This window comes from Thalassophryne amazonica, chromosome 7 (genome assembly GCF_902500255.1).
Source record: "Thalassophryne amazonica chromosome 7, fThaAma1.1, whole genome shotgun sequence".
Classification (NCBI taxonomy): Eukaryota; Metazoa; Chordata; class Actinopteri; order Batrachoidiformes; family Batrachoididae; genus Thalassophryne; species Thalassophryne amazonica.
In genome coordinates this window covers 26,505,637-26,517,956 of record NC_047109.1, presented here as the reverse complement: position 1 = coordinate 26,517,956, position 12,320 = coordinate 26,505,637, and the positions used below count along the sequence as shown (strand labels likewise).

Here is a 12,320-nt window from a genome sequence, read left to right as displayed (position 1 = left end):
TAGTTGTGCATCTCTAGCTTCATTTGTCACCTCACACTGACATTTTCTATTTTCCCTATATTTTTGCATATTCTGGATCACCAGATCCAGAATCCGGATCCGATCATCACCAAACTTTGTAGTTTGATAGAACATTTGACTATGTTACACCCTAATTTTTTTCAAGCCTTTCTGCCTTGTTTTTGTGGAGTTAGAAACTAGAATGTCAAAATTCCCCCTATCCCACAATGGTGAAGAATCCTTTAAAAAAATTCCTGGATCCGGATCATGATCCGGATCACCACTAAAATTTAATCACTTGTTCCTCTTGTCATTTCCAACCACTCCACAAAATTTCATCAAAATCCGTTCAAAACGTATTGAGTTATCCTGCTGACAAACAGACAAACAAACAAACGCAACCGAAAACATAACCTCCTTGGCGGAGGTAATAAGGGAATGATCAGTCAATCATGATCAGATTTTTATGGAGGCAGCAGATGGTGATTCAACAAATCACAGAACCAGATTAAAAAAACAAAACAAAAAAAAAAGGTCACCCTGATACAGCATGGAATTTTAATCAGGCCATACACTAAGACTTGAAGACATTCAAAGGATCCACAGATATCAAAAACCTCCTCCTGTGGACTCTGGTAACCGGCTGTGTCCATGTGTGCAAGTCCTCCAACCAAACAATCGCATCTTCAAAGTGGATTCTACTTACTAATTAATTAATCAATGAAAACTCCTGTTTATGATGAAATTCAGAGGATAAATTATCATGACATCATAAAGACAGAAACATGTTAGTGTCAGTCAGAGCTCACGTCTGTCCAGCAGAGGGACGCTGTTCTTTAAAAAGAGGAGGATTATCCATGGACCAGTCACTGTTCAGGGACACACAGCTGGGTTCAGGTCCAGAAGAATCTAGACTCTGATGGATCCTGACAGAAAAACAGCACAAACACAACTAAAGATCAGAAAACATGATCATCAATAATGTTTGAAAGCAGTGGCAGCTGGTCACTAGAGAGCGATATGACACCACCCCCTCAAAATACTGAGTTAAATAAAATTTATAACATAATGAATGAATTAGAAATAAGTCTGGTTTGTTCAGAGTCAGAATCTGTTAGTGTGAATTTAAATGTGTTCCAACACCATTTCAGTTTTTCATTTTAGTGAGAGTTAAGTCCACTTCCTGTTTGTGTCACCGTTCATTAAAATGTTTCCGCTTGTCCATAATCATGTGACTTGAGGCTGAGTTCTAATATGACCTTCAGTCTGTCCCTCAGGGACGCTGTTGGGAAGGTGTCGTAGCACGGACCCACAACAGGGGGCGCAAATGAACGGACAATGAGTAAGCCAAAAGGTAACAATTTAATGTTGTGATAATACACAACGAAACGTGTCGTAATTTTCACAGTCAATAAACACCAGGTGATGTGTGGGCAGGCTCAAAGATAGAAGACGCCCGACGAGAGAGAAGCCGCGTCCCACACGGCTTCCACCACCAACGGCCTGAAGAACACCGGAGCCGCCAAGTCCCGAGTCCCCAGGTGGCCTCTGTCTTCGACTGTCGACCCTGGTACTGCTGGCAGAAAGCAGAAATATGATGTGTGAGTGTGAGTCCGCACACTCAGTAATTTACAGTCCAGACACCGTTAGGAGGGAGCACCTCCACCTCCAAATCATACACACTCGTGCAGCTCCTGTTTGTCCCTCTTCTGGGTCTTCACAGGAATGCGACTGCACACAGAACAATGTTAGACAATCAATAATTCAGCAGAGAAAGTTACCTTGGTACTGGTAGTCGATTTCTCGGCGGGGAGGTGGAGTTGCAGTCCGGCTTTTATGGTGGTGATAAACGAGTGACAGCTGGTGCAGAGGATGAGTGACAGCTGTCACTTCTTCTGGGTCTGGCGCCCTCTCGTGCTTGGAGCCCGCACTCCAAGCAGGGCGCCCTCTGGTGGTGTTGGGCCAGCAGTACGTCCTCTTCAGCGGCCCACACAACAGGACCCCCCCCTCAACGGGCGCCTCCTGGCGTCTGACCAGGCTTGTCCGGATGTCTTGCGTAGAACTCGGCCAGGAGGGCCGGGTCCAGGATGAAGCTCCTCTTCACCCAGGAGCGTTCTTCAGGTCCATACCCCTCCCAGTCCACCAGATATTGGAAACCCCGGCCCTTACGACGGACGTCCAGGAGCCTGCGGACTGTCCAGGCAGGCTCCCCGTCGATGAGCCGGGCAGGAGGCGGCGTAGGTCCCGGAGTACAGAGGGGTGAGGTGTGGTGTGGTTTGAGACGGGAGACATGAAAGACAGGGTGAATCCGCAGTGAAGCCGGGAGTTGAAGCTTCACTGCGGCCGGGTTGATGATCTTGAGGATCTTAAAGGGTCCAATGAATCTGTCTTTCAACTTTGGGGAGTCGACACACAAAGGGATGTCCTTGGTCGAGAGCCACACCTCCTGCCCGGGCTGGTATGTGGGGGCCGGGGAACGTCGGCGGTCCGCATGGGTCTTGGCCCTCGTCCGGGCCTTTAACAGGGCAGAGCGGGTGGTCCGCCAGACCCGGCGGCACCTCCTGAGGTGGGCCTGGACCGAGGGCACACCGACCTCTCCCTCCACCAGCGGGAACAATGGGGGCTGGAACCCCAAACATGCCTCAAAAGGGGAGAGGCCGGTAGCAGACGAGACTTGGCTGTTATGGGCATACTCGATCCAGGCCAGATGGTGACTCCAGGCCGCCGGGTGCGCGGAGGTGACGCAGCGAAGGGCCTGTTCTAACTCCTGGTTAGCCCGCTCTGCCTGGCCGTTGGTCTGGGGGTGGTACCCGGACGAGAGACTCACGGTGGCCCCCAGCTCCTTACAGAAACTCTTCCACACCTGCGAAGAGAACTGGGGACCACGATCTGATACAATGTCCGATGGTATCCCATGCAGCCGCATGACGTGGTGGACCAGAAGGTCTGCCGTTTCCTGGGCTGTCGGGAGCTTCGGGAGGGCCACGAAGTGGGCCGCCTTGGAGAACCGGTCCACTATTGTGAGAATAACGGTGTTGCCCTGGGACGGCGGGAGGCCCGTGATGAAGTCCAGGCCGATGTGAGACCAGGGGCGATGAGGCACTGGCAGGGGCTGGAGGAGTCCCGTCGTCCTCCGATGGTCTGCCTTGCCCCTGGCGCAGATGGTACAGGCCTGGACATAGTCCCGGACGTCGGTTTCCAGGGACGCCCACCAGAAGCGCTGCTGGACTACTGCCACGGTCCTACGCACTCCGGGATGACAGGAGAGCTTGGACCCGTGACAGAAGTCCAATACGGCAGCTCTTGCCTCTGGTGGGACGTACAGTCTGTTCTTGGGGCCAGTCCCCGGGTCCGGGCTCCTTGTCAGGGCCTCCCGGACGGTCTTCTCCACGTCCCAGGTGAGGGTGGCCACGACAGTGGACTCGGGGATGATGGTCTCGGTGGGGTTCGACAGCCCCGCTTTGGCTTCTTCTTCGTGCACCCGGGACAATGCATCTGGTTTTTGGTTCTTGGTCCCGGGGCGATACGTGATCTGGAAGTCAAAGCGCCCGAAGAACAGAGACCAGCGTGCTTGCCTGGGGTTCAGCCGCTTGGCGGTCCGGATGTACTCCAGGTTCCGATGGTCCGTGAAAACCGTGAAGGGCAACGATGCCCCCTCCAGCAGGTGTCTCCACTCTTCAAGAGCCTCCTTCACCGCAAGAAGTTCCCGATTGCCGACATCATAGTTCCGTTCAGCTGGGGTCAACCTGCGGGAATAAAAGGCACAAGGATGGAGGACTTTATCAGCCTCCACGCTCTGGGACAGCACGGCTCCTATCCCTGAGTCAGAGGCGTCCACTTCTACTATGTACTGGCGATCAGGATCAGGCTGCACCAGAACTGGTGCAGTCGAGAACCGGTGTTTCAACTCCTGGAACGCGGCTTCGCACCGATCCGACCAGGCGAAGGGGACCTTGGTGGAGGTCAGGGCAGTCAGGGGGCTAACTACCTGACTGTAACCTTTAATGAACCTCCTGTAGAAATTTGCAAAGCCTAGGAACTGCTGTAGTTTCCTGCGGCTTGTTGGTTGGGGCCAATCTCTCACCGCCGCAACCTTAGCCGGATCAGGGGCGACGGAGTTGGAGGAGATGATGAACCCCAGGAAGGACAAAGAAGTGCGGTGGAACTCGCACTTCTCGCCCTTCACAAACAGCCGGTTCTCCAACAACCGCTGTAGGACCTGACGTACATGCTGGACATGGGTCTCAGGGTCCGGGGAAAAGATGAATATATCGTCCAGATATACGAAGACGAACCGATGCAGGAAGTCCCGCAAGACGTCATTTACCAAAGCTTGGAACGTCGCGGGGGCGTTAGTGAGGCCGAACGGCATGACCAGGTACTCAAAATGACCTAACGGGGTGTTGAATGCCGTCTTCCATTCGTCTCCCTTCCGGATCCGAACCAGGTGGTACGCGTTTCTAAGATCCAATTTTGTGAAAATTTGGGCTCCATGCAGGGGCGTGAACACTGAATCCAACAGAGGTAACGGGTATCGGTTGTGAACCGTGATCTCGTTCAGCCCTCTGTAATCAATGCATGGACGGAGTCCGCCGTCTTTCTTGCCCACAAAAAAGAAACCAGCACCCATCGGGGAGGTGGAGTTTCGGATCAGCCCGGCAGCTAAGGAGTCCCGGATGTAGGTCTCCATTGATTCGCGTTCCGGATGTGAGAGGTTGTACAACCTACTGGACGGGTACTCAGCGTCCGGGACCAAATCGATGGCACAATCATACGGTCGGTGCGGGGGAAGAGTGAGTGCCAGATCTTTGCTGAAAACATCAGCAAGATCGTGGTACTCCTTTGGCACCGCCGATAGATTGGGGGGAACTTTGACCTCCTCATTAGCCGTAGTGCCGGGAGGAACCGAGGATCCTAAGCACTCCCGGTGGCAGGTTTCGCTCCACTGCGTCACAACCCCAGACGGCCAATCAATCCGGGGATTGTGCTTCACCATCCATGGAAAGCCCAAAATCACTCGGGAGGTAGAAGGTGTTACATGGAACACTATCTCCTCCCTGTGATTCCCAGACACAACCAAAGTCACTGGTTGTGTCTGATGTGTGATTAATGGAAGCAGGGTGCCATCTAGTGCTCGCACCTGCAATGGTGCCGGCAGAGCCACCAGAGGGAGCCCTACTTCCTTTACCCATCTGCTGTCCAGCAGATTCCCTTCAGACCCCGTGTCTATCAGTGCTGGGGCATGAAGGGTTAAATCCCCACAAAGGATTGTAACTGGGATTCGTGCAGATTTGCGGGGTTTTCCCGCGTGCGTGTTATGACCCACCCTTAGCCCAGTTTCTAAGGACGGGCGTTGTAGTTTGACCGTTTTAGGGCAGTCCTTCTGCATGTGCTCGCAAGAGCCGCAGACAAAACACTCCCCGCGGGCCAGCCTCCTTTGTCTGATTTGTGATTTTAATTTGGCCCTGCTCGTGTCCCTAGCCTCCTCAGCAGGGGGAGCCGTAGCCACACGGAGCTCTCTGGCAGTGAAGCGTGGGGACGACGCCACCTTGTCGGAACCGGAAGGGGGAGGGACGGCTCGTGCCCGGTCACGCCTCCCGGCCTGCTCCCGACGATGCTCGCTTAAACGGTTGTCTAAGCGTATAACCAAATCGATCAGCCCGTCAAATTCCCGCGGTTCCTCCTTGGCCAGTAGGTGCTCCTTAAGGACCGGGGACAGTCCATTTACAAAGGCGGCGCGGAGCGCAACGTTATTCCAGCCGGACCTCGCTGCCGCGATGCGGAAGTCGACTGCATACTCGGCTGCGCTACGGCGCCCCTGTCTCATCGACAGCAGCACGTTCGAAGCGGTCTCGCCTCTGTTGGGATGATCAAACACTTGTTTGAATTCCCGTACGAACCCAGTATAAGACGTTAGGAGCCGTGAATTCTGCTCCCAAAGCGCCGTAGCCCATGCGCGTGCCTCTCCTCGAAGCAGATTAATAACATAAGCTACCCGGCTAGCGTCTGATGCGTACATGACGGGGCGCTGTGAAAAGACGAGCGAACACTGCATGAGGAAGTCCGCGCACGTCTCGACACAGCCCCCGTACGGTTCCGGAGGGCTTATGTATGCTTCAGGGGACGGTGGGGGGGTTCGTTGAATGACCAGTGGAACATCTGATACAGGCCCAGGACCAGCCAGAGGAGTGGCTGCAGCAGCGCCCTGATCGCGCGCTTCCACCCTGGCGGTGAGAGCCTCCACCCTTCGATTAAGGAGGACACTCTGCTCGGTCACTAATTCCAACCGGGCCTTGAAGACGGTTAAGATCTGCTGCAGCTCACTCAACCCGCCTCCCGCTGACGCCTGCGCTCCTGGCTCTTCCATTGGCCATTCAAGCTTGAGTTGACGCCCCTCGGAGTCCATGACGATGGCCGAGAAATCCTGTTGGGAAGGTGTCGTAGCACGGACCCACAACAGGGGGCGCAAATGAACGGACAATGAGTAAGCCAAAAGGTAACAATTTAATGTTGTGATAATACACAACGAAACGTGTCGTAATTTTCACAGTCAATAAACACCAGGTGATGTGTGGGCAGGCTCGAAGATAGAAGACGCCCAACGAGAGAGAAGCCGCGTCCCACACGGCTTCCACCACCAACGGCCTGAAGAACACCAGAGCCGCCAAGTCCCGAGTCCCCAGGTGGCCTCTGTCTTCGACTGTCGACCCTGGTACTGCTGGCAGAAAGCAGAAATATGATGTGTGAGTGTGAGTCCGCACACTCAGTAATTTACAGTCCAGACACCGTTAGGAAGGAGCACCTCCACCTCCAAATCACACACACTCGTGCAGCTCCTGTTTGTCCCTCTTCTGGGTCTTCACAGGAATGCGACTGCACACAGAACAATGTTAGACAATCAATAATTCAGCAGAGAAAGTTACCTTGGTACTGGTAGTCGATTTCTCGGCGGGGAGATGGAGTTGCAGTCCGGCTTTTATGGTGGTGATAAACGAGTGACAGCTGGTGCAGAGGATGAGTGACAGCTGTCACTTCTTCTGGGTCTGGCGCCCTCTCGTGCTTGGAGCCCGCACTTCAAGCAGGGCGCCCTCTGGTGGTGTTGGGCCAGCAGTACCTCCTCTTCAGCGGCCCACACAACAGACGCAGCTCTAACAGAAAGATTTTCATGTATGTTTTAATATAAATTTTATAATCCTCACACATAGTGCAGCAGTTTCACTCACCCGACGTCACTCTTGATGGAAAAATTACACTATGTAACAAGTCTAAAGTCTATGGAAAAATGACTACATTCAGCACAAACTTTGATTTTATTTTTTTTTAACGTTCTAGAAAGTTCTAAAAGTTTCTTGAAATTTCTAGATAATTCTGGAAACTTCTAGAAAATTCTGGACAGTTCTAGCAGTTAAAGAATATTCTAGAAGACTGCTCAGTAGTAGTGAAGGTGAATCGAGAATATTCTTGAAAACAGACAAATTTCAATATATCATTGTCCTGATCACAGAAGCAAAGTTTCTGTGGAATAACAGCTATTTTCTATTTATTTAAGTCACAACAGGTTCGGAAAACACACTGTGTACCCAGGAACAAAACAAAAATAAAAATTTGTTACATAGTGTTATTGGTACGCCGATGATCATCATGGCCTTTGTGTTCCAAGTCAAACTTCAAGATACTTTTGTCTTACTTTGTCTGTGCACTTTTGTGATCATCACACGACATCATTCGAAGCAAAGATCAACACAAAGCAGTCTTTGGAATCCTCAAAGTGCGCTTCAAAGCTTTAAACTGAAGGTTTTTGTACGTAGAATTGACAAGAAGCAGACTGCAGACTAACTAAGCCACTGATAATGCAAGATGCCAAGTAATGTCACACTGACATCACAATTCAAAACAATGATTGTAGCGCGATGCCCTCTGGAATATTTGAAGCTTTAAATCAAAGCTTTGAATCAAAGTCTCACAGGCTGAATTTAAAACAAGCGGTTGGTTAGCAGGATGCAGACGGACAACTTCAAACTTGCTTTATCAAAAAGTGACTTTTAAAAAGATTTCAATGTTTCAACTCCATCAGACGTGATCCAATAGAGACTAACAGAGTTATAATAACACACTCTGAAGGGCCACCTGAACAGTTTACAGCAGTTACACACAGTCATCATTAAATACACTATTTGTCTCAAACAGATGACTGTGTGTGTGTATATAGATAGACAAATAAACAGATATACAGACAGAGCGGGAGCAGAGCACTGAGTGCAATTAATAACGACATGCTGATGCAAGCACTGAGAGCTCCCTTCTTGTTGTATAAACTGTGCAGTAATAACAACAACACAAATACTTCTATGAAAAATAAAAACAAAATATTTTTAACAACTAAAACGTTTCATCAGAATCACTCTGTGCCTTAGTTTTACTACAATTCTGCACTAAGTGGAACTGATGAGTCACATAAAAATATGTTAACTGAACTTTTCTGTAGAACGCAAGTGAGATTAATTCATTCATTCATTTTCTGCCACTGATCCAGGTCCAAGTCACGGTGACAGTCGACCAAGCAGGTCAAACCACACTGTCCTATCCTCAGCCAAATCCTCCAACTATTTCTGTGGGAACCCAAGATACTCCCGAGCCAGCTGCAAAATATCACCCCTCCAGGTGTCCTTGGCCTTCCCTGGTGTCTTCTCCAAGTTGGACATGCCTGGAAGACCTCTTGACGAACATGACTGGGATCGCCTCACCAGATGCCTGAACCACCTCTGTTGCCTCTGTTCGATGTGAAGAAGCAATGGCTCTACTCAGAGCCCCTCCCAGATCATTGAGCTTCTCACACTGTCCAAGAACATAGGCCCAGATACCCGAGAGAGGAAGGCTCATGAGTGTAAGTGAGGATAGGAGTGTAAATCGAGAGTCTGGCCTTCTGGCTCAGCTCTGTGGTCCGGTACAGAGTTGGTAAAACATTGGACGCAGCCCAAAACAATCGACTGATTTCACACTCCAGTGAACAGTACCTCCACTCATGAACAAGATCTTGGTACAGTAACTCTCCCCTGGAAGGACATGGAAGTATTACAAAAAAAAAAAAAAAAATTTAAAATCACACACCATATATCAAGCGAGCAATACAAGTACGATCCGTTCTTTTCCTCTGTAAATGACTCATGGTCACAGACATACAGTCATGAAATGACATGAATGAGAAGCAGTTTACTCATCTCATTCATGTCCACATCTACTGGCACGTCTCCAACCAGCCGCGCTCGCGTGTCTTGTGGACGACGCACCGCAGGACACCTGCATGTTCTGATCCGATGGTCCGTTTCAACTCGGGAGCAGCCTGTCCATGTGTGCATGCTCACTCGCTGTAGCACGTCGCCACAGTGATATATGTTTTTATTTATGTCCACTTGATAACAGCAAACAGACACACGTGCGTCACAGTGGTCAGTTGTTTGTCCATGTCCATCCAAACAGTACGTGGAGTCCAGCTGGGATGTCCAGATTCACAGCTTTCCACAGCCGCTTCAGGAGGACACACCTCTTGTCATCTCGGTGCACAGACCAAAGCCACACTCAAGTGAGACAAATTTCTCTGCGAGTATGAAAGTGATTGTCTGCAGTCTGTTATCGTGCCAAGAGTGCGACTGGCCACACATTTTCTAAGTGCCATCCAAACAGTGTTAGATGTTTGTGTGTGTCACCTGGAATTTGGCCGGCACCTGCCGCGAGAGGGTGCAATGGGTTCTCACAGCACACACTTTGTCTTTAAGTGTGTGCTGTGCAAGGCGTTGGAGGCAGGGACGACATTCCACGGTTTGCACACGATTCCTGCGTCATGCGCACTAAGTGTGCACTTTGTACTATGTGTTCAAGGGGCCCTAAACAATGTCGGAGCTCGGACATAACTGGGTCTATTTGGGATTACAGCTTTAAAATGAGGTCTCTGCACTATGAAAATGAGGGTGACAATTAAGAGTCTTGGGGTTGATAGTCTTATGAAGAAACATGTGGTGTGTGATGTCAATTTGAGATAAAGGCAAAGAAAAGATTAAAATATACAACAAAAAGTAAACATATTACAACACATATTTAGCAGTATAATTGAAGTATTTCAAAAAAATAGTTACACACCAACACCACATGCTACAATTTATACAGATATTTAAATAAAATTTCTAAAAACGGTATTAAGCACATAATGCATTGATATAACGATACGTATAGATTATCGGACATCCGATGATGCACACTGAGAAACAATAAGGAGCCGCACCACAGACTGAGATTCAGCAGATTACAGAGACATCATGAGGACAGAAACATCTTAGTGTCAGTCAGAGCTCACGTCTGTCCAGCAGAGAGACGCTGTCCTTTAAAAAGAGGAAGACTATCCATGGACCAGTCACTGTTCAGGGACACACAGCTGGGTCCAGGTCCAGACGAGTCTAGACTCTGAGCCACACTGAAAGGCAAACAGCACCAACAATTTATTAAAGATCAGAAAACATCATCAATAATGTCTGAAAGTACAAATAACTCTAAATATATATACAGCAGGTTACAGTTTACTTTACTATCCATCATATAAATACCTCCGTTTAAAATCAAGGACAGTGTCTTTAGAGTTGTCACTCTTCAGGGACACACAGCTGTGTTCAGGTTCAGACGAGTCTGGACTCTGATGGACACTGACAGAAAAACAGCAGAAACACAATCAAACATTAGAAAACATGATCAATAATGTTTGAAAGCAGTGGCAGGTGGTCACTAGAGGGCGCAATGACACCACCCCTTCAAAATACTGAGGGGAAAAAAATGCACAACATAATTAATGAATTGCTGTGTCTCCACTGCGCTCTGAGAAATAGCGCTGCGCGTGAACAATGATGGCAGGGCGATGAGAGCGCTGACCTCTGACCTGGTCAACAGTCACAGTTTCAGATCCTGGTCTCACCTCTGAGCTTTGATCTGGATCCCATGGTCCCCACACAGACCGGTTTTCAAGGGTCCGTCCTCTGCGTCCTCACACTGATCCATAGCAGAGTCCACACCTTCACACAGACACAACGTGATGCCACACAGGATCTCCCAACATTCCTCTGTGTCACGTGACAAACTCTGCTGACAGAAAAACTTTGAATTCAAGAAAATATTTAATCTGCAGGAAGTTGTTAATTTTTGTCAGATTTCTGGCAGCAGAACCACAGAATAACCTTGTGCACGTCACAGTGTTTGTCTCTGTAGTCTGCTCCGTGCAGCAGGAGGAGGAGGACGGAGCTTTGGTCCAAGCAGAGACACTGACCCTCCTAACAGTTCCTCCACTGTCCACTTGAGGCTCCAGAACAGAGCAGCTTCCCCTTCAAGTTCATGTTAAAATGTCCAACTTTAGAGCAGAAATAAACATGTCCACAGCCTGGGACAAAAACTGTTTTGGTCGCTATACATAGTTTCCTCCATGACAACTGGACGGGGATAAATTTTGTTCTTGCTTCTTAGTTTAAGACATTTTAAACCATAAAGTTCTGTAAATGTTAGGGGCGTGGTCTCTTTGACTGACAGCGAATTGTAAATAATTCTAAAGAATTCTAAATAAAAGGAGAAAAAAAGCGTAAACATGTCTTTGTAAAGCTCAGTGCAGGTGTGCTGTTGTCACCGCGCTTTAAGAGGTGACGACGAGTTGTAGCTGCTGCAGAAAACCGCGGATGAAAAGCTCACAGCTCGCTTAAAGTGGGCAGTTCAGTCGAACCCCTGCCCATAGACCAAGTTTAATGCTGCTATCGACCCACAATGCAAAAATAATAGTAATGCACAGTGACTTGTAGAAGTAACTTTAATCTGATTACTGATTTGGAAAGATTAACGCATTAGATTGTTCATTACGAAAAAAAAGTGGTTAGAGTAACACGTTACTACCACCAGACCAGCTAGAACCGAACCCTGGGTTCCTGGACAGTAGCCTCTGTGTTTATTCTCGCTGGTTTTATTTCTTCTGCGGCTTACAGTCATTTTGACGCCGGTGAGTCCAACTTTTGCGCGTGTTGTTTGATTTCAAATGAACCAAAAATCAGATTTTTAGTTTGCAGCCCTCATAATAACTTCAGTCACAGCTTATCACCTAAATGTGGAGCTGCACAGAGAAAACGAAAGGAAAAAAGAAAGTACAGAAGGGGAGGTTTGTTTTTAATGTGATGTGTTGGAACCATCGATTTCTATTGGAACACAGTGAGCTCATGTGATTCATCCACTACCTGTACTGGACACAATTCTGAGCCAAACCACATCTGATCCTTGAGACTAAATGCTGCAAAGTGAAAAAT

General features: G+C 48.9%; 1 protein-coding gene across 2 annotated transcripts in view; it reads right to left on the bottom strand.

Moving 5' to 3' along the window:
• LOC117513729 overlaps positions 1–11,558 on the bottom strand; it is a 29,188-nt gene extending 17,630 nt beyond the window's left edge. For both annotated transcript variants that reach the window (XM_034173968.1, XM_034173967.1), the window contains exons 1-4: positions 10,958–11,558; positions 10,596–10,691; positions 10,349–10,465; positions 810–926 (exon numbers count right to left, since the gene is read on the bottom strand). In XM_034173968.1, the coding sequence (XP_034029859.1) occupies positions 810–926; positions 10,349–10,465; positions 10,596–10,691; positions 10,958–11,040 (413 nt within the window). In that variant the 5' untranslated portion in view covers positions 11,041–11,558. The remainder of the gene's footprint in view (positions 1–809; positions 927–10,348; positions 10,466–10,595; positions 10,692–10,957) is intronic.
• Between the last annotated feature and the right edge of the window lie 762 nt (positions 11,559–12,320).